Source organism: Lynx rufus, unplaced genomic scaffold, assembly GCF_022079265.1.
Source record: "Lynx rufus isolate CCGP_SWC_20201006 ecotype Redwood Valley unplaced genomic scaffold, mLynRuf1.p SCAF_2, whole genome shotgun sequence".
Lineage (NCBI taxonomy): Eukaryota > Metazoa > Chordata > Mammalia > Carnivora > Felidae > Lynx > Lynx rufus.
The window spans coordinates 18,544,078-18,563,882 of record NW_025814834.1 but is presented as its reverse complement, the minus strand read 5'-3'; the positions used below and the strand labels follow the sequence as shown (position 1 = coordinate 18,563,882).

Genomic DNA, 19,805 nt, shown 5'->3' with positions numbered 1-19,805 from the left:
GGCCATGGCTGGACTCAGTTACAGCTTCTATGGCTACTGGACACCAGCCAAGTCCTCAAGGCAGAGAGAAGTGTCACCCAGCATCTGGTCAGCATCTCCCCAGGGAAACCCATCTCTAATGCAAACGACTGTCCCCTTTTCTGAGGCCCTTTGACCATCTGAACCATTCCCCTCGCAACACCCCCAAAGAATACCCTCTCACCTCGGCTCAGCACAGCCCCACTCTCCTGGTAGTCCTGGATCTCTAGATCTTTCATTCGAAGCAAGGTTGCTAGCTCCCTCCCTTGGCACTGCAAGGCCAGGCTCATGCCCATGAGAGGACGAATCAAATGCTGGGAGACCTTTCATAGAAGAGACATCCATCAGCCTACAGAGTACTCCCTAATACTATATTAGGAATTAGAAAAAAATATTGAAAAATAAATGTTTTCACAGGGACTTACAGTTTCATAGGCAAGCAATCCATCTACACAAATACAGTAATAAAATAATTAAATAGGTATGTGAAAGAAGTTCAAGGGTTTTCTTCGCAGCACAGATAAAAGGATGGGAAGAATAGAGGAGAACACAGGGACAGATAACCTGGAGTGGCAATTTAAAGAGAAGGACGTGGGGTGCCTGGGTGGCTCAGTCAGTTAAGCATTGTCTCTTGATTTCAGCTTAGTTCATGACCTCACGGTTTGTGAGTTCAAGCCCCACATTGGGCTCCATGCTTACAGCACTGAGCCTGCTTAGGATTCTCTTTCTCTCCCTATCTGTCCCTCCCCCACTCATGCTCTCTCTCTTTTTGTCTCTCTCTCTTTCTCTCTCTCAAAATAAAGAAATAAACTTAAAATTTGTTTAAAAAAGAAGAAAATAAAGAGAAGGATGTGACAGAGTTGATAAGAGGAAGGTGTTGCCTCAATTCTCCTCAGAGACTGAGGGACAAAAGTGGAAACCCAAGTAACCTTCAGGAAAGTAGGTGTGGCTTAAACAGAGTGAGCTAGCTGGCGTATAACAGAAGACAAAAACCAACAGAGAGTAGAGAGCCTTGGGTCAGTCTCAAATTAAACCCAGACACTGATTACGAGCCATTTCAGGGCTGCCAATAGCCCAGAATGAGCCCAGAGTTTCAATTTGCTCCCACAAATGCACCAAAGTCTCAGGTCATGGTAACAGAAGCCAGCCAGTCACCAAGAGGCCAGCCTGGGAAGGAATAAACCGACTAGCACACCTTGCTCTTAACAAGAGATAAGAAGGACGTGAGCATAGCCACGCCACCCAGCAGCTAAGATGGTATTCTCACATGATAATACACAGCTATATAGGAAAATCATTTAATTCACCTACGCAAGGTATTCAGTAGCTTTAGAAAGGAGAAAGCCATAGCCAAAGAAAAAAGCTAAAATCAATCATCTCTCTGTGGCTAGTGCATGCTATCAGAGTTCCTCTCCCTACCCCCAAGCAGATGAGCTAAAGGAGGCACTAAGAAGAAATGCCCTAGATCAGAGGTCAGCAACATTTTCTGTATGAGCCAGGTAGTCAGTATTTTCAGCTCTGTGGCTCATACAGTCCCTGTCACAATAGTCAATTCTGCTATTGTAGCAGGAAAGCACCCACAGACAACGTGTAATACATCAGGGTGCTGGGGTTCCAATGTAACTCCTGAAAAATAGGCAGCAAGCCAGAGGTGGCCCACTGACCGTAGTACACCAACCCCCACCTTTCTCTAAGGACAAATTAGGAGAAGAGATGGGGGGGGGAAGGCATAGGTGACAAGGATTAGTGGCAGCTGCTTTTGTACCAGCACTAGGACCCAAGAAGTGCAGGGTACTGACACAGAGTGGAAGGCCAGAAATCAAGTCTAGCTGTAAATACCAGTCACTTCTTTCCATCACACAGTACATCCCAACCTGGTCCTGTTTCTCAGGTCAGGTCCTTCGGATAAACTTAAGCCTCCAGGAAGTACTGTTCAAAATGTGGCAGAAGTTCTGCCTCGGGAAAATTAATCTGCTCTAGACCCAACCCTCTTTCCTAAGAATTATTTTCTTAGGTTTGGTCCTGTTCAAGGTAGATTAGGAGGAAAAATAGGTGAATACTTGTATGAAAGTAAGTCAATGTTTGCAGGGGTTGAAGTGAAAGTAATTACAATTGGTAACCAAACAGTGTCACCGTCCATCTGGTAACAGCCTTCAAATAACAGAAACTCCTGGGCTGCCTGGGTGGCTCAGTCAGTTAAGTATCTGACTTCGGCTCAGGTCATGATCTCATGGTTCCCGGGTTTGAGTCCCGTGTCAGGCTCTGTGCTGACAGCTCAGAGCCTGGAACCTGCTTCAGATTCTGTGTCTCCCTCTCTCTCTGCCCCTCCTCTACTCATGTTCTGTCTCTGTTTCTCTCTCTCAAAAATAAACATTAAAAAAATTAAATAAAAATTTTTTAATTAATTAATTAATTAAAAAATAAATAAATAACAGAAACTCCTAACGTAGTAACCAGCCTCTCTCTGGGAATCCACCTTAATAGCAATTTCTTTGAGTGGTAGTAAATATAACAACATGAAACACAATGAGAAACTGTTTTTAACCAATGCCATGTTCTAATTAAATATGGTAATACCATACCAAGCATCTGAAATGATCTATCAGACTCTAATGTCTACATAGCAAAAAAAAATAAAAATAAAAAATTTAAGCTTTTTATCAGTAAATATTTCAATTTCTCCAACAATTTCATAAGATTGGGTTACACCACTCTGGATTATCAGGGTATAACTCATTTCAAAGTTAGATGAACACTAATATAGATAAGTATGACAAGGCCTGTGGCTGAAGTAACAGACTTCAGAGCAAATCCACAGATACTACAAGGAAAAATCTTGACGTACTTCAGGTCAGGAACACCCCACCCCTTCATTTACAGACAACAATATATGAAGAGAAGGAGTTCAATAAGTCAATTCAACAAATAACTACTGTGTGCCTCATACATATTCTGACCCTTTGAGGCTTCTACCCTCAAAGAGCTCACAACAGTTAAGGAGGCCAGGAAGTGTGGTGGATATAGAGGCAGGAGCTGCCGATCTTTTCCAGAGGAAAAGCTACTTATAACTTCCCCCGATGTCTTCATATTTGCCATTGAAATATTTACAAGTCAGAGGCAGGAGAGCAGAATGGCAGTTATCAATCCCGAGATGAATTCTATCAGGTTTGGATATAGTGAAGAGTGCAACAGACTGGGAATGACATCTAGATTCCAGCTCTGGTTCTGAGAGCACCTAGATGTGAAAATGGCTTAATCCCAAGCACCTTCAAGGTCCTTATCTTTTTCAAGGGAAAATTACGGAGTCAGAGTATTTGCTCTCACAGGTCCACTATAATGCTAAAAGTTCAGTAATACTATATATGTTCTCGATTTACTCTTCACGAGTCCATAGTAAGGCTGTGACTGGCATCTCCCCTTTAGAGATGAAGAAACCAAGTCTCGTAAAAATTCAATTATTGGGGCAACTGGGTGGCCCAGTCAATTAAGTGTCTGACTCCTGATTTCAGCTCAGGTCGTGATCTCAGGGTTCATGAGTTGGAGTGCAGGCTCTGTCAGGGCAGAGTCTGCTTGAGATATTCTCTCTCCCTCTCCCCCCTCTCTCTTTGCCCTTCCCCTGCTTGCTCTCTCTGTCTCTCTCTCAAAATAAATAAAAATTAAAATTAAAAAGTTACATTAGATACTAGGAAGAACGAAGGAAGAAGGGATAAAGGGAGTTGGCTGGAAGCAGAAATGGGCTAGGAAGCGGTGACCCAAAGCTCTACATATTCCATGATATCCCGCAGAGCCTTGAGAACTAGTAAGTCATTAGTGTGAACATCCTGTGTTGTACCCTCCTGTTCTCCTGCATGACTAGTAAGAGTCAAGCTGCGTAATCTCTCTGGAAGACAATTTGGCATTATGTGAGCAAGAGTAAAATTACAAATATTCCTCGATTTAGCTATTCCACTGCTAGTTTACTCACACGTTTACACATAGGAAAAGTAAATACAAGGACAGTCACCAGGCATAACAACAAAAGAATGGAAACAACTTAAGAGTCTACTAGTAGCATATCAATTAAATACACGTTGATATATTCATTAAATAAAACTCTGTTACCATTAAAGAATATTAAGGCAGATCTTCTCAATATATTGCTATGAATGATTTCTAAGTTCTAGAATTAAGTGATGGATTATGTGGGTAGCACGCTGCCATTTGTGAAAATGCACACACACACACCCAGATACGTATTTGACTGAGTATGTATATACTTACATATATGCAAACCTACGTATAGCTTTAAGAATTCACAAGATGGCATCCGTAGTTGCTTTAAAGAAGGAAAAGGAGCGACTAGAAAAAGGAGTAGAAAGACCTATTTTTTCACACTAGACCTTTAAATGCTATTTGAAATGTTTGTCTTTTGCATGAATTACTCATTGAAAAAAAATGAAATAAAAACTATCACAACAATGAGTAACAAACAAAAATTATGACTGTGTGACCTCACAGACACACACACGAGCCTGAAATAGTATCCGCCTACACCCTTGACAGTGTCCACTGGCTCTAACTTTTTCCCTGTAAAGCCTCCTCAGGTTCAGGGGTTTCCCTGGGATGGCATGCCTCTTCTTTTTTTAATAATAAATATATTATTTTACCGTAAAGCACTATTGTTCACCAACTGATCCATACTCACGTCTCCCTGTGGCCAGTCAGGACTGATTGCACTCCAAACACTAATGCTTCTTTCCTTATTGCAGCTGCCCAATTAGAGAAATTTGCCTACAACAGCTAGTTTTCCCTTTACATGGTATTTTCCATTCTAATATCATTATATAAGTGCTCTTTATTCTTTCAGGGAGAAAAAACAAAAAACAAAAACATTTGAGCCCACCAGCCTCCTAGGAGACCTGCCTCCGAAATCTCACTATTCTGAATTTCTAGGGCTGTGTGACGCAAAATGAGACTAGCTAGAGCTGGCGCTTCCCAAAGGCAGCTTTAATGTTTTGGTCCCGGAACAGGCATTATCAAGGGAACAGTGCCCCCTGGTGTTACTTAGAAAAAGTTAACAGGGTTTTGAACAAAAGAGCAACGTCTAAAGAAGGATGGAAATTTTCATCAAAAATTTCAATTAAAAACAACAGATATCAATGACTGCTATCTGCTAAGCACTGCTGATGGACCTTAGAAAGTCTGAGATGAGAGGCGCCTGAGTGGCTCAGTCGGTTAAGCGAGTGACTTCAGATCAGGTCATGATCTCACAGTTCATGAGTTCGAGCCCGTCGGGCTCTGGGCTGACAGCTCAGAGCCTGGAACCTGCTTCAGATTCTGTGTCTCCCCCTCTCTCTGCCCCTCCCCCGACTCGCACTCTGTCTCTCTCTCTCAAAAATAAATAAACATAAAAAAATGTTTAAGAAGTCTGAGGTGAATGAGAAGTAGTTCTCTGCAGCACCCAAGCCCAGCTTTACTGGATTCTAGATCAATGGGGCACCTGGGTGGCTCACGCAGTTAAGCATCTGACTTCGGCTCACGTCATGATCTACTTGCGGTTTGTGAGTGGGAGCTCTGTCTTGGGCTCTGTGCTGTCAGCTCAGAGCCTGGAGCCTGCTTCGGATTCTGTGTCTCCATCTCTCTCCCCTCCCCTGATCACGTTCTCTCTCTCTCTCTCTCTCTCTCTCTCAAAAATAAATAAACATTTAAAAAAAATTTTTTTAAACACATGAGAGAACAGCTTCTCAAAAAGCACTTTGTCACATCCACTCTGTTGATGCCAAAGCATCACATCATCTCCGGAAAACTAAAAACGGGCTATAGGAAATGATGCCCACTTGTCTTCAGGTCCTTCTGCTGATAAACCTACACCCTGAGACCTCCTTTAGAAGACGCAAGCCTCTAATGCTACTGACTGAAACAAGTCGTTTATATAAAAGGGTAGAAGGGACCAGTGGCAATAATTCCTGCAAACAAGTTTAGTGTTTACTCTCAAGCTAATTCCTAATAAAAGCTCTTGGGGCCTAGAAAGCTACAAGTGAGCAAAGAACATTATCTTCCTAGCGGCTGAAAATAGGCTCTTGAATCAGACCTACCTGGGAGTAAAATTCCAGCTCATTCATTTATAAGCTGGAAGACTCTGGACTGCCTTCGATCTCAGCTTCCTACTCTGAAAACAGGGATAAGAATACTTACCTTGCAGGGCAGCGGTGAGGATTAAGTGACAAGAAGGGTTCAGAAAGGTACATGACACTGTACATACTCTGCCCTGTTGCCAGGTTGATCTTGATAAATTACAAATTGGATCACGTTAAACCCCTGCTTAAAGTTTTTCAGTGTATCCCTGTTGCATTTAGGCTAAAATCCAAACTCATTAGAATCCTTCAAAATCTGGTCACTGCCCACCTCATTTCCCACAACTCCCGGCAGTCATGAAGTTCCCCCACTTGCCCACACTTCTATATCTCCCTGTTTCTCAAAATACACTCTGGCCTAGAATGACCTCCTGATCTTCTCCCAATTACTTCCTGCTCACCTTCAAAATCAGCTCAGAAACCATCTCTCCAAAAAAGGTTTTTCGGACCTTTGATCATCCTGAGCTTACCTCAATCAGAGAATTTGCCATACTTTATCCCGTTTTCCATCTGTCTTCTCACTAGATTATGAACTCCAGGAATAGGCTATATTGTGTTAGATCTAAACACCCAACAATTAGCCCATAGTAAACACCTAATAAATGTTGAATGAATAAAGCAATGAATAAAGACACACAATAAAGCAGGTAAACCCAAACTCTGCAAGTAAAGGATACACCAGTCAAGAATCCATTTTGCCTTCTGTCTAGTCAAGGAAAGTTTTCCAACTGGAGAAGAATTTCAAATGGAGTCCACAAAAAAAATAAAAGCACCTAAAGATTCATTTCAAAGCAGCTGGCATTCCCCTTCCCCACCCCATATCTGAATTGCACTCACCAGGGAAGGGTTAGCTAGGATGCAGTGGAAATTCCAATAAAAGGGGAGACCAGAGAGCTCACTCTGCACCCGTAGTATCATTGCCTCGTCCACACGATCACAGGAAAAGGTAGCTTTGCCAGGGCAAGCAGTGTCCTTCAACAATGGGCGAAGCAGATCATCCAAATGACAGAGAAAAGCTGCAGGGGGGGCAGTCAGGCGCTTGTTCAGCTCCTAAAAAGACAGCAGGGGTCGTACAGAGTGAGACTGCTAAAAGGAAACTGACTCCCCACTCCGTAACAGCAAAGGAAAGCTCGTTAACATGAAGACAGTGGGCATGAGAAGAAGGGAGGGAAAAAAGACACAGGAACAGGAAAGAAGAAAACAAAAAGAGAGAGCAACTGGCCTCCTTCACAATCGTGCGTGTACTGCATGCCGTGCAGAAACTAACACACGTACAACCAAATGGAAAGATCCCAGGGCTTTGGGTAGAAGTGCAGGACACTCATTGGAACTGTCTCAACCTGATCCGACCTCCCTTGGCAACCTACAGGCCAGTACGCTGGTTGGTGTGAATGTACCCTGACCTCCACTGAGACAGAAATCATACCCACGACCGCCCTACCGCCGGACTTGTCACACTTACCTTGGCTCTCTGGCTGACCACACTAGCGTCCACCTGTTCATGCCACACCTGTTGCAGATCTGAAACCAGCAAGGCATAGCCCTGCTTGGTGATATAAGCCTTGACCAAGAGGGAGTTCTCGGCGAGTGGCAGCCACGCCCATGGCTGCATCAACAGACCTTGCTCCAGTTCCTCCATCTGCAGGAAAGTCTTAATTTAGGAAAGTGCCCCGGGGTACTGCAGGCCTGGGGGTGGGGGCACCACTCAAACAGCTCTATATCAAATAAGCCTTGTGAAAGACTCCTCCCTCATAAGACAGAAGGCACGGACTAATCTCCTCTCCCACCCCCGCACACACACAACCCCCCCCCTCCCATCCCCTGCCCCACATGTAACCAGCTGGACAACCTTACTACCTCCTGGCCACTACAGACCTATTTAGAATTTTTTTTTTAATTAAGTTCCTAAAGGGCATAAAATATCTTTCTTCCATAGTGTTCAAGCTTTGGTATATTGGTATGAGTATTTCTGCTTGCTAACATTATAACTTAATGTGGAAACCTGAACCATTCTTGTTACATCTATTTTCTTTTTTTAATGTTTATTTATTTGTGAGAGAGACAGAGACAGAGCTTGAGCAGGGGAGGGGCAGAAAGGGAGAGAGACACAGAATCTGAAGCAGGTTCCAGGCTCTGAGCTGTCAGCACAGAGCCCGATGCGGGGCTTGAACTCACGGACCGTGAGATCGTGACCTGAGCTGAAGTCGGACGCCCAACCGACTGAGCCACCCGGGCGCCCCTCTTGTTGCATCTTTATCACATTCCTAACAAAAACATCAATGCTACCCTGTCCCAGAACTTCTAGAAGTAGTTCTTGTCTTATAAAACATCATAAGTCATAAGTGTCATGAGCAGGAAGTTCAACTTATTTGATCATTATCTAGAAATAAAACTCTAGAAACTCTCAGAATTTCAAATATATATTTATATTCTCTAAATAGATATATACATACATATAAACATATACATATACATACATACACATTTATATACACATACAAACATTCCTCAACACAGGGATTCTTAATCTAGCGTCTGTGCTTGTGAATCCTCTCAAATTATATGCATAATCTATGCAAACATGCGTATAGCCATTTGGGAGGAAGAAGTCCACAGCTACGTCAAATTCTCAAAGGGATCAATGACACACATATACAGACCTAATAAACTCTTTTGTTTGTCCAGAAGCAAACAAAAAAGGCCCAAATCCCATTTTGAGAAGAATATGGGTGACTAAGAAGTCATAAACACAAGGCACAGCATTTCACAGAGGTAGAGACAATTCATTAACTTCCATTTCACTCATCCCCCCAGATCCCCAACCCAAGGTACTGTCATGCCCTGCTGTATATCCTGGAACTCCTGGAAGCCAACTTTTCTAGTTCAACAACTAAATTTGTAGTCTTAACTTAGTAGATGTTCTGTAACTATGGTTACTTTACAGGAAGTCTGGTCATTTTTCCTGTGGGTAAAAAAAAAAAAAAAGTGATACAATTTCCTTCATTATTTCAGTCTATAAATACAAAGTGAAGTGAGGGAGTCGTCTTAGAATATAAAGGAAATAATGAAATTCCTTGGATTTCATTAACATGATTAACATGGCTCTATTCCTCCTGTCATTTCCATCACAGTCTAAGCCGTTATTCTTACAACCATAACCTCGCTTTTGAAGAGGGGTCTTGTAACAAAACTCAATTTGTACAGTCAATAGTTAGGTGAAAAGTAAATATATTTTGTGATTTTTATTTGCAGCAGCCTTGTGTTTGGAGGATGGGACTGCAGTCACTTCCCATCTGCTGCTCCCACAGGGAGGAGATCTTGGAATGATTAAGCTAGCCCTCACTAGACCAGAGTTCCACATTGCCAAAGGTCACAAAGTCAAGTGAACAAGTGAAGTCGCCAAGCCCTTCAGTGCACCCTCTAAGAGTGCCAAAATTGGGTAGATTCTCCTCGCCTAACACTTCAGAAAGCCTGGAAGCTCAAAACCCTCAAACTGTATAGTTGTTTTCTGTCTTGTTTGGGGGTGGGAGAGGAGTCTAAAATGCGCTCAGGGTATGGGGCACACGGGTGGCTCAGTTGGTTAAAGCCACAGACTTCGCTCAGGTCAGGATCTCACAGTTCATAGGTTCCAGCCCCATATTGGGGTCTACGCTGAGAGCTCAGCTCAGAGCCTGAGCCTGCTTCGGATTCTCTGTCTCCCTCTCTCTCTGCCCCTCCCCTGCTCGCGCTCTGTCACTTTCTTCCTCTCTCTCAAAAATAAATAAACATTTTTTTTTAATTAAAAAAAAAAAAAACGTGCTCAGGATCAAGAGGCCCCATAGGAAGGTCTGAGACATTCAGCACCAGACCTGGGACTGGCAATGCTCCCACCACGCGCGTCCTATTGAGTTCAAGGCCTCTGAATCTTATCTTTCCCCACCTCCCCCGCCCCCCTTCAAGGCCGTCTTTAACCTTCATGTTAACAAGATTCATCCATTTATTATTCTTGAATGACGCTTAGGAGCGCCGACAGTCAGATGCGATAGTCTGAGAATCCGGGTCCGCACCGAGTCCCGCCCCTCGGCCCAGCCCCTCTCTCGGCGCAGCTCCCCCACCATCCTGCAGAGGGCAGCAAGGCCCCAGCCACCGTCCGGGTTGGACCACGCCTCGTCCCTCCGTGGGGACCAACCCTGGCTCCCTTTACCACAGCCCCACCCCAGGAGTCGCCTGACGTAGTTTCCATCCGCCCTCGCCGCGAGGGACTTCGCCGTCTGCCTCTCCACTTTGACAGCTGTGGCTGCACCGAGGCGCGGCTCGGGACCCCTCGGGGGTAACAAAACCGACCACCGGCCGCTTTGCAGCTCCGAGGAGCCCGCCAACCAGTAGCCACACAAACCCGCCTCGCCACCGGAAGGCGGGCTGCGCACGCGCTGCGCACGCGCCCCGCCCACCCACGGAGGCCTGCCGCAGCACCCGGGCCGCGCGCGGCTCCCGGCACGCCGGCGGGATCCCGGGGGGCCTCTCGCCGCCTGGCTCCGGCTGAGGCCTCGGCCCTGATTCGAACCCGACACCACCTACCGTGAGCGGCCGCGAGAGCTCCCACCGTCCTCTCAGCAGACCGCGCAAACCGAAAGGCCTAGAGTAGAGGCCTTTCGGGACCTAGGGGCGGGGCCGAGGCCCGACGTGGGCGGGGCATCTGGGTCCTCGCGGCGAAGAAAGCGAGCTGGGGGGCCGCCGCTCGGGGAGAGCGGGAAAAGGGCCGCTGGACCCGCTGCTGGGAAAGTGGAGTAGTAGTGGCGCCCCTCGGAATCGCGCTGGCCGAGTAGGAAGAGTGGCAGATGAGGTGCGGGAGAGGGGGTCCCAGGATTTGGACCCTTCAATAAACTCAGGTCACTTCCCTCCCCTACCTTTCCAGCCCCCCCCCTTTTTTTTGTAATAAAATGAGGAAATTGAACTTCACTAATTTTCTGATCCTCACCAGCGCTCAAGTTGTTTCAGAGATGATTCTTCCATGCATAAATCCCATGGTCTGACCTCATCCTTTACCTCTCCTGTCTCATTTCTCCTTCCATTTTTACCCCCATGCTTCTGCTCCATCACCACGGAGAAATTTAAAATCCCTCAACTCATCTTGTACTTTGTACAGTTTATGGTTTTGCTTCAGCTGCATGCCTGAGCCTGACATATTCTCCCCATCCGCTTTCCACAACCAGAGTCCTCTCCTCAAGGCCAGCCTCAGTGCTGCTTCTTCCATAAGGTCTTTGCCACGATCCACAATCAGAATTAACTGTTTCTTCTCTTTTGCTCCCATAGCATTGTTTTAATCTTTAATACAGACTGCCTTCTGGCTTGGATTTTAATTAATAATTACATAGGTCTTTTTTTTTTAATGTTTATTTATTTAGAGAGAGCACACAAGCAGGGGGAGAGGCAGAGAGAATCCCAAGCAGGCTCCACGCTCAGCACGGAGCCCTACATGGTGCCTGAGCCAAAGTCAAGAGTTGGACACTTACCCGACTGAGCCACCCAGGTGCCCCTACATAAGGCTTTTTAAATGGTAGGTACCTTAAGAAGGCAGGGACCCTGTGTTCTCCATATCTGTAGTTCCAAGACCTTGCACATGGGAGGCCCTCAATAAATATTTGTTAAGTGAATGCTGGGGTTCGACTATAGATAGTTCACATACAAAATCTCATTCATTCATTCATGGTCCACTAAACCATGGCCCCTGCCCAGAACAGTTAGGCCTAATTAAGAGAAGGAAAGGCAACACACCTATTAGGAAGTGAGACCTTTAGGTGGGTCCATTTCTCTCTCTCTCTCACAGACACACACACACACACACACACACACACACCCCTTCTTCCTAGGAGAAATTAGAGCCTGGGAGCTGACTCACACAGCAAGCTGGGAGATAGGGCTAAACTAACCAGGACAGGGGTAGGAGTCCTGGTAATCACTGGGACCTAAGTTCTCTGCTAGACTCAGGACACTGCTCCCCAAAGCCAAGCAACAAGTCTGCTGTCTCTCCTGGCTCACAGGCCCCTCCTTCCTCATTCCTAGGGTCTTCAGGCAGAGGGCAGAGGCAACGGAGGGGCTGGGGGATACAGGGAGACCAATTTGGGGTGGGGAAAGGAAGTTGGTACTCTTTAGCAGCCTTCTCCCTGGATTTCTGAGGCACCCGAGCCTCTTGGGTAGAGAAAGGAGATGGCAGCCCTTGACCTAGGCCTCGCTCAAGCCTTGTGCCTGCAAAAGAAAGGTTGGTCAGGCTATTGCACCACCCAGGGAGTGATAACATCCGGGCTGCTCCCCAGTGCTGGGGCTTGGCCTCAGCTTACCAGGAATGGTGTTCTCTAAGAGGAAACCCAAGAGTCCTGCCAGGAAGATGGGCTCTGTGAGCAGCGAGCGCAGTAATACATCCAAGGGGCTCCAGCCTACAGAAAGTTGGGGCCAGGCAGGAGGGGAACTCTGATCCTATGCAAGGCCAATGGGTCATACTTCTAGACCTAAATCTAAGTCTTGGGCTAAGGACAGATCTTTTCCCATCTCCCCCACCTTTTACCCCTACTCTCTAGTTCCCCCACCCAGGCCCTTCACACAAGGTCCCTGCCTATCATCCTGTCTTCTGAGCATCCACATGCCCTCTGAATATGCTTTGGTAGTTCCAGGCTCTGGAAAGCTTGGTATTAAAAGTCCCAACCTTACTTCCCACTTCCTATATTCTATGCTGTAGCCTGGTTGTCTCAACCTCAGTACTACTGACATTTTGGGCCAGATAATTCTTTGATGGAGGGGGGCTCTCCTGTGCATTGTAGGATATTTAGCATCATCCCTCTATCCACTAAATGCCAATAACAATCCCCTCTTCCGTTTGTAATGGCCAAAAATATCTCTGGATATTGTCAAATATTCCCTGTGGGGCAAAATCATCCTCAGTTGAGTACCACTGCTTGTTGCTAATCTCCACTAACTAATGTATTTGCTACTCCTCAGACATACCCTATGACCCTATTTCTGTGTCCTTGTTTATGACGGTTCCCCCGCCAGAAATGACCTTCCTCTCACTAAATATGTTCAAATCTTACCATCCTTTAAACCAGCTCAGTGTTAACTTGTTCTGTAAAACTTACTTGGATCATCTTAAGCAGAAACCATTTCTCACTGCCAAGCACCCCAGCCAGCTCCTTATCTAAGCCTTTTCTGTTACATTCCTACACATGTCATCTCTTTTGTTAGACCGTAACATCTGGAGGCCTCTTTATATCCGAAGGGGCTAGCCTGGTGCTCAATAAATATTTGCTAAACGAATGGGTGAACTATTTACACCAAATCACAGAAAAGGGTGTGGGACCTGGAGTCTAGAGAGCCTCCAGCCTCCAGCCCTTGCTTTCCCAGTACTGTCCAACTCCTCTTCCCGTCCCCACCCCCACCTGTGCTCAGCACAGGGGCTTCCTGAAGCCATCTCGGAAGCAGCAGGGCCATGAAGACGGAGAAGCCAACAATGAAGACGTTCCGCCCAGAGTCAATGTCAGCCAGGTGGAAGCTGGAGAATCCAGTAGACAGAACCACGGCCTGGGTCACCCCAAGCACCCCACCTGTCTCGTAGGGAAGTAATCAAAGGGGTTGGGAAGGGCTGGCAAGGAGAGAGTATTGCAGGGTGGGGCAGGTTGTGATGGAGAGAGACAACCAAAGGCTCATTTTCCCATTATGTCGGAAGCCCAGTCAAGAGGCCAAGATGTTGGGCTGAGAAAATGAGGGCAGCTGACCCACAGCTGACACCCCGTAGGTCAGGCGTGCTGTTCAGAAAGAGAGGGGGCCAGCCACAAGCAACCAGTTGGCCATCCTGGGGTGGGGGTGGGGGGTACTGGTTCAATACCAGTCCTGCTGATACGTCCACTCACCAAGTACAGGCAGCGGGATGGTGGTGAGGAGCTGGGCCAGCCTCGGGGAGAGCCCAAGCCCCACGCAGAGCAGTCCCACCAGATGGGCCACTCGCCGAGATCCAGCCTATGCGAAGCAGAGATGCTAGAAAACACAGCCACCTCCTTGATTGCCTCTTCAAGAGTTTTGCCTGGCTGGCCCCTTCTCATCATTTGGATCTCAACTCAAATGTGATCCTTCCGAGAAGCACTCTACCTAAAGGACACTCCTTTTCTCAACCACTATCCCCCTACTACCCTGCTTCATTTTCTTTTTCTTTTTTTTTAAGAGTTTATTTTCAATTTTTACCTTTGTTTTCTTGATAGCACTTAACGCTCTGTATTTATCTTACTTTTTTTTTTTTTTAATTGTCTGCCTCTCCCTCTCTGAAGTGCCCAAGAGAGCAAGGACTTTGTATGACTTGATCTCGCCGGACGCCCCAGCAAGGGTACCGTGCCGGAGGTATGGGAGTTTAGTAGTGACTTAGTGTCTTCCTCACGGTCCTAGCCGTTACCACTTCTAGGCACCTCCCTAAATGAGATCATAGAGGAGGCGTGCCTGGCAGAATGCTGGACACAGATGGCAACCGGTCAGCGTGAGTTCCCTTCCCTCTCGTGTACTTCCACTCCCCTGCCCCACCCCTGTCCACATACCTGGATAAGACTCACTGTGCCCACGTTGGGGAAGCTGGATGCAGTGCCCAGAGGGCTCCCCAACAGCCCGGCCAGCACACTGCCCAGACCCTCCAGGCTCAGCCCTCGATTGCAGGCATGTGGAGGTGGGGAAGGCAATTGCAGGAGCCGGCCACACAGGGCATAGCAGCCCAGGGAGCTGGTGGAGGCTGCCAAAGCCATGGAGATGCCTGCAGCCACAGCCCTGGGTGTCAGCAAGGGCCAGTCCCACTCACCTGGGGAGGGAGAAGAAGCCACCTTGGGGCCAGACTCAAGTCTGGAGCATCCCCCTGCTTCCAAAGGCCTGCGCCACAAGAATCCTCGAGACCCCATTGTCTTTGAAGATAATGTCTTCTGACAGAACCAACAAACTCAGGATAAGGACTCATCCCTTTATCATGGTCTACAAGGCTTCATCTTCCACCACACTCTGCCCTGCTCTCTTCACTCCAGATAACACTGGCCTTGTTTCAGGCCCTTATCCTTGCTGTGTTGCTGGCTACCACAGGGCCTTTGTACATGCTGCTCTCCCCACCTAGAATGCTCTTCTCCCTTGCCTTCACCTTGTTAGCACCTCCTCACCTCTCACATCTCAGCTCAAAGATCACTTTCTCAAGAACAGTTTTGGTGATCTCTCTGGTAAAGTCAGATTCTCCGTTATAAGCTGTCATTACACAATGCATCTCCCCATTGTTACACTTACCACATGTAATTTTCAATTTACTTGGGTAATTGTTTAATTAGTATCTGCATTCCCTAGCAGATATAACCTTCCTGAGTATAGGTACTGCGTCTGTCATATTTAACACCACGTCCCCTATCACATGCCCAGCACATAATCAGCACTCAACAGACCTCTATTAAGTTGACGAATGAACAACTTTTGTACACAATGCCTCAAAGCAAACTTCATATGTAGGGCCACCAACTCCAATGCTTGTGAGGGTAGGTAGCATAAGTGTGTAAATCGGATGAGGATTATTAACAGGGAGTGATGGGCTTGCAGATGTCTCTTAACACTAAATAAAACACCTGTGGTGAGGGGCTGGTGTTGCCCTTCGGACTGGCAATTTCTCTCCCCTGGGTGTTTTGAGAAAGCACAGGATTTAACTCAGAAATGAAATTCGCTAACTCTTGAGTTCAAAGAAATAGACCTCTGATTTGAGTAAGAGGCTGAAGGACGAAGAGCAGACCTACCTGGGTGAGGCAGCCAAACCCATGGTGCCTTGGGGGAGGCAGACAGCTCCGGGGGGATGACGCTCAGCCCCAGAAGGGCAGAGATGATCCACACACAGGCCACTGGTATCAGCACCTGAGGGGCGAGATTGAGACCGGAACCTTCCAAACCAGCCTTCGAGGGGTAGACAGAAACCAAAAAGGTAGCGGGCCAATCAAGCGTTCCATGCCAGCCCTTCTCACCTCAACTCGCCCTGCCCAGACCCCAACATACCGAGAGGAGCCGGAAGACAGGAATGTGAGTGTGAGGCGAGGAGGCTGAAGCTGGCCTCCAGGGGCACCGAGGTAACTGGCAGGAGCCCAGGTGCTGAGAACAGATCACCATGACCAGGATAAGCCTAGGGGAGAGAAAGAGCTTTAGGAGCAAAAGGAAGCAGGCATCCTGAGGGGGGTAAGGGAGGTAGAGGAGGGGCAGAATTCCCTAACAGGGATCCCAGAGAAGAGAAGGAGGAGGACACCTTGGAGGGGCAGCAGGGCACGGTGTAAAAGCCAGGGAGACCACATGAACCCAGCGAAAGTCCTGGATTCCAAATCCACAAAGCATTGTCACTGCTCAGATGGCTGCTGAATCGGGTAGGGCCAGCTGCTCTGCCCTCCCCCAGTCCCGCACAGCCCACTGGTCACCACCCCATGCCCCTCAGGACTTACGTACAGCAAGGCCAGGCCCCAGTGAGTAGAGCAGAAAAGGGACACCTCCCTGTGGGCAGAGAACCCTGCCACCACCAGGCTGGGGGCCAGCACCAGGGGCCCACAGTGGGAGAACAAACGGCCGGGACTCCCCAACAGCCCCAGCGTGCCCTGCAGCACCCCGGATACCACCACAGCCCCGGACACCTGGAGAAGCCGAGAAAAAGACAAAGAGGATGCATTCTGCTCCATCAAGTTGACCTCAGTCTGGACTTCTCAACTAATCCCAGGGGGTGGGTCTCTGTCCCAACTCCTTCCCCCAGATCATCTCAGGCCCCAGCAAATGGAAACAGGAACCTCCTCCATCCTGGCACCACCTTCAGCCCTCCTGCTCGCCATCCCCAGGCACTCACCTCTCGGAGAGAAGTGTTCCGGGGCGCCAGGCCATGGCAGCCAGGCCCCCCACACAGGCGCAGCACAAGGGAGGCTGGGGAAAGTTGGGGGTGTGGAGAGGAGAGAGGTAAGTGGGACAGAGCCCCATTGTTCTACAGTCCTTGCTGGTCCGGGGCACAGCTCCAAGACCCCATAGCCTAGCAGTTCCCACCACTGCCCACTCTCAATCCTGTGCCCACCCAGGTCTGGAGGCTCAGACTGGCACTCCACTCCACCCTCACCCTGTGCCCTTGCTCTGTGCTCACAGTTTCCAGGTGTCCGGATGGCCAGAGGTAGTTTCTGGCTGGTCAGCACCAGAGCAGGGACAAGGAACTCTAAGGACGGAGCCTGGACAAGAGGCAGCCTGTAGGAATAGCAGCCCTGGCTACTAGAGACAAGTGGCAGCCAAAAGGACTCCTCAGGCCACTCCTACACACACACACACACACACACACACACACACACACACACACACACACACACACACGCTTGCAGGAACCCGCCCCATTCTCTCCAGGGAGTTCCCCTCACCTGCTGCCTATCCAAATTTGCAGGGTGGTAGACACACCACATGAAAAGAGGCTGGAGGCCAGGAGTTGGGCAGGGGAATATGAGAGCTCTCCTTGGGGGAGATTTTGAAGCAGGAGCAAGTGGGAGACACAGAGCAGAGAAGCCAGCACCAAGATATGCTGCAGGAGAAGAAATGGGAAGGAGAGCCTTCAGAAACAGGTGGAAATGCCTATTTCCCGAGGGTTTCTCATGCCACGCCTACTCTCCCCTCCCCCCCAACCTGTCGCCGCCCCCCCCCCACCATCACCCCTTCAGCTAGGACTAACTCCTACACCTCTGCCTCCTACCTGCAGAGCCAGAAGACAGCTGAGGCCCCAGGGAGGAGGCCCACACTGAGAGGCCCAAGGGTGAGAGGAGGGATTTCGGACAGCAGGCTGCGGTGGGAGTGGTGGTGGCAGCAGTGTGGTCAGGGCATCCTGGGGGCCCATAGACTGGAGTTGGACGGGATGGAGGTGTGATCGGCTCATGCTGACTGCCTTTCTTCTTGTCTTGGCTGCCCTGGGCCAGAGTTAAGTAGAGAGAGTAAGAGGTTGGAGTTTGGAGGAAGTTAGCTGCCTGGAGTGGGGAGGGGGTGGAGGCATCAGTGAAGCGGAGCGAAGGGATGAGGGATTTGGGGCAGGACAGGCCCTTTCACCTTTGCCCAGCTCTTGTGCAAATTCCATCACCCATTAACTGGGGAGCCACGTTCTGGACCCCTCCCCCGCAAGAATCTCCCATGTAGATCCCCTGTTTCATGCTTTGGAAAGTAGGATAGGAGAGGTGGGGAGGAGACTTATCAAATATCCTGGGGAGGTTTTAGTGTTCCCTCCTCACCACCAGCATTTGAAACGATCATGGTTACACCAGTTCTCAACCCTTTCAGGGTCAAGCCCCCAGGACTACCTGGGAAGGAAATGCATGGGTAATGTCCCTACATCATGCATGGCAAAAGTGACCACAACCCTATATAATTTTCTCACTGTAACAACAGAAAGGAGAAATCAAGGTAAGTGATAATAAAAAGTATTTTGTGGGGTGCCTGGGTGGCTCAGTTCGGCTCAGGTCATGATCTCGTGGTTCGTGAGTTTGAGCCCCACATGGGGCTCTGGTGCTGAGAGCTCAGAGCCTGGAGCCTGCTTCAGATTCTGTGTCCCCCTTTCTCTCTGTCCCACCCCTGCTTGTGCTCTGTCTCTATCTTTCAAAAATGAATAAACATAAAAATAAATAAATAAATAAATAAATAAATAAATATAAATAAATAAAAAGTATTTCATATGTGAAACTTGGGCCCAGCTAAAGGAGAAGACAATGTCATCCACTGCCTACCCCATATAGAGAATAACCATGGATGTGATAACTACAACATCAACGGATACTAGTGCTTTCCTGGCGACTCATGTATCACAAGCAGTGTTGCCATTGGTGACCTGATGTTCCAAAGTAGTGAACAAGTTCTTGGCCAAGTGCAGAACAAAGCAAAGTCCAGTTTTAATTTACACGTAGGTACATTCCTGGCAAACTTTGAGTCTTTTCCAAAATGTAGAAAAATGATTTCGTGTTTACATGTTAAAAATAGTTCTATGCTCAGATAAACAGGCTTTTCGTATACATGATGTCCAGCAGGGCATTCGAAAGTTATCTTGGGAACTCTTCATAAGGGAGGGGTCTCAAGCATTCCAGGATGCCTAGCATCTGGACCATACCAGCTAAGTGCCAGTATCATCCCTTCAATTTTTCGCTGCAATCAAAAAATGCCCCATAAGTTTCCCGACTGCCCCCTAGGGGACAGTACTACCTGTGTTGTGGATCATCTTAAGGAGTCCCACCCAAATACTCTCAGTCCAGGTGCCAGAACAGTTTACTTTCTTCCAGTGATAACCCAGCTTTAGACTTAACACCAACTACCACCATGTGTCAGACCAGACTGGAAGTCAGGACACTCGCCCTGGCTTCTCAGGATCCACAAGGATGGAGCCCACCCAGAACTTGTGACAGGGCCAACCTCAGGCATGATAGAGTCACCATCTGTGACCCAGAGCACCCAAGTCAAAGCAGTGCTACAGGCCCCTGAGTGCTGGGAGCACGGATGAGTGTAAGTTTGAGATGGAATCCTGTAACCATCAAACAACAGGGAAGTTCTAAAATGGGGCTCAGAGCAAATGAGTTGCAAGACGATGGGCTCAGGAAGTAGAAAAGCTTAGAATCTAGATATGGGAAGGAAATTCTTCCAGGGCTGCCGCGGAAGAAAGAATCCCAGCCA

At 48.0% G+C, this 19,805-nt stretch overlaps 2 protein-coding genes across 4 annotated transcripts in view; both read right to left on the bottom strand.

Annotated features, from left to right (window-relative positions):
- NHEJ1 (non-homologous end joining factor 1) overlaps positions 1-10,776 on the bottom strand; it is an 81,706-nt gene extending 70,930 nt beyond the window's left edge. Inside the window, exons 1-4 of one of the 2 annotated variants that reach the window (XM_047084142.1) lie at positions 10,689-10,776; positions 7,594-7,770; positions 6,969-7,181; positions 203-341 (exon numbers count right to left, since the gene is read on the bottom strand). In XM_047084142.1, the coding sequence (XP_046940098.1) occupies positions 203-341; positions 6,969-7,181; positions 7,594-7,770 (529 nt within the window). In that variant the 5' untranslated portion in view covers positions 10,689-10,776. Of the gene's footprint in view, positions 1-202; positions 342-6,968; positions 7,182-7,593; positions 7,771-10,325; positions 10,515-10,688 lie in introns of those variants that run through there. The other variant, XM_047084143.1, reaches the window with a different exon arrangement.
- An 812-nt stretch (positions 10,777-11,588) lies between these two features.
- Positions 11,589-18,053, bottom strand: SLC23A3 (solute carrier family 23 member 3). Of its 2 annotated transcripts, XM_047085853.1 has the most exons (12): positions 17,854-18,053; positions 17,528-17,685; positions 17,239-17,360; positions 16,978-17,051; positions 16,590-16,771; positions 16,152-16,275; positions 15,899-16,013; positions 14,684-14,937; positions 14,012-14,117; positions 13,541-13,705; positions 12,449-12,544; positions 11,589-12,356 (listed from the first exon to the last, which is right to left on the bottom strand). In XM_047085853.1, exons 1-12 carry the CDS (start codon positions 18,031-18,033, stop codon positions 12,067-12,069), a joined length of 1,866 nt encoding a protein of 621 aa, XP_046941809.1. In that variant the 5' UTR covers positions 18,034-18,053; the 3' UTR covers positions 11,589-12,066. The 2 variants fall into 2 exon arrangements, with proteins under 2 accessions (XP_046941809.1, XP_046941810.1); XM_047085854.1 differs by lacking the exon at positions 14,684-14,937 and having other exon boundaries at positions 15,899-15,944; positions 16,152-16,244; positions 17,263-17,360.
- Positions 18,054-19,805: the final 1,752 nt, after the last annotated feature.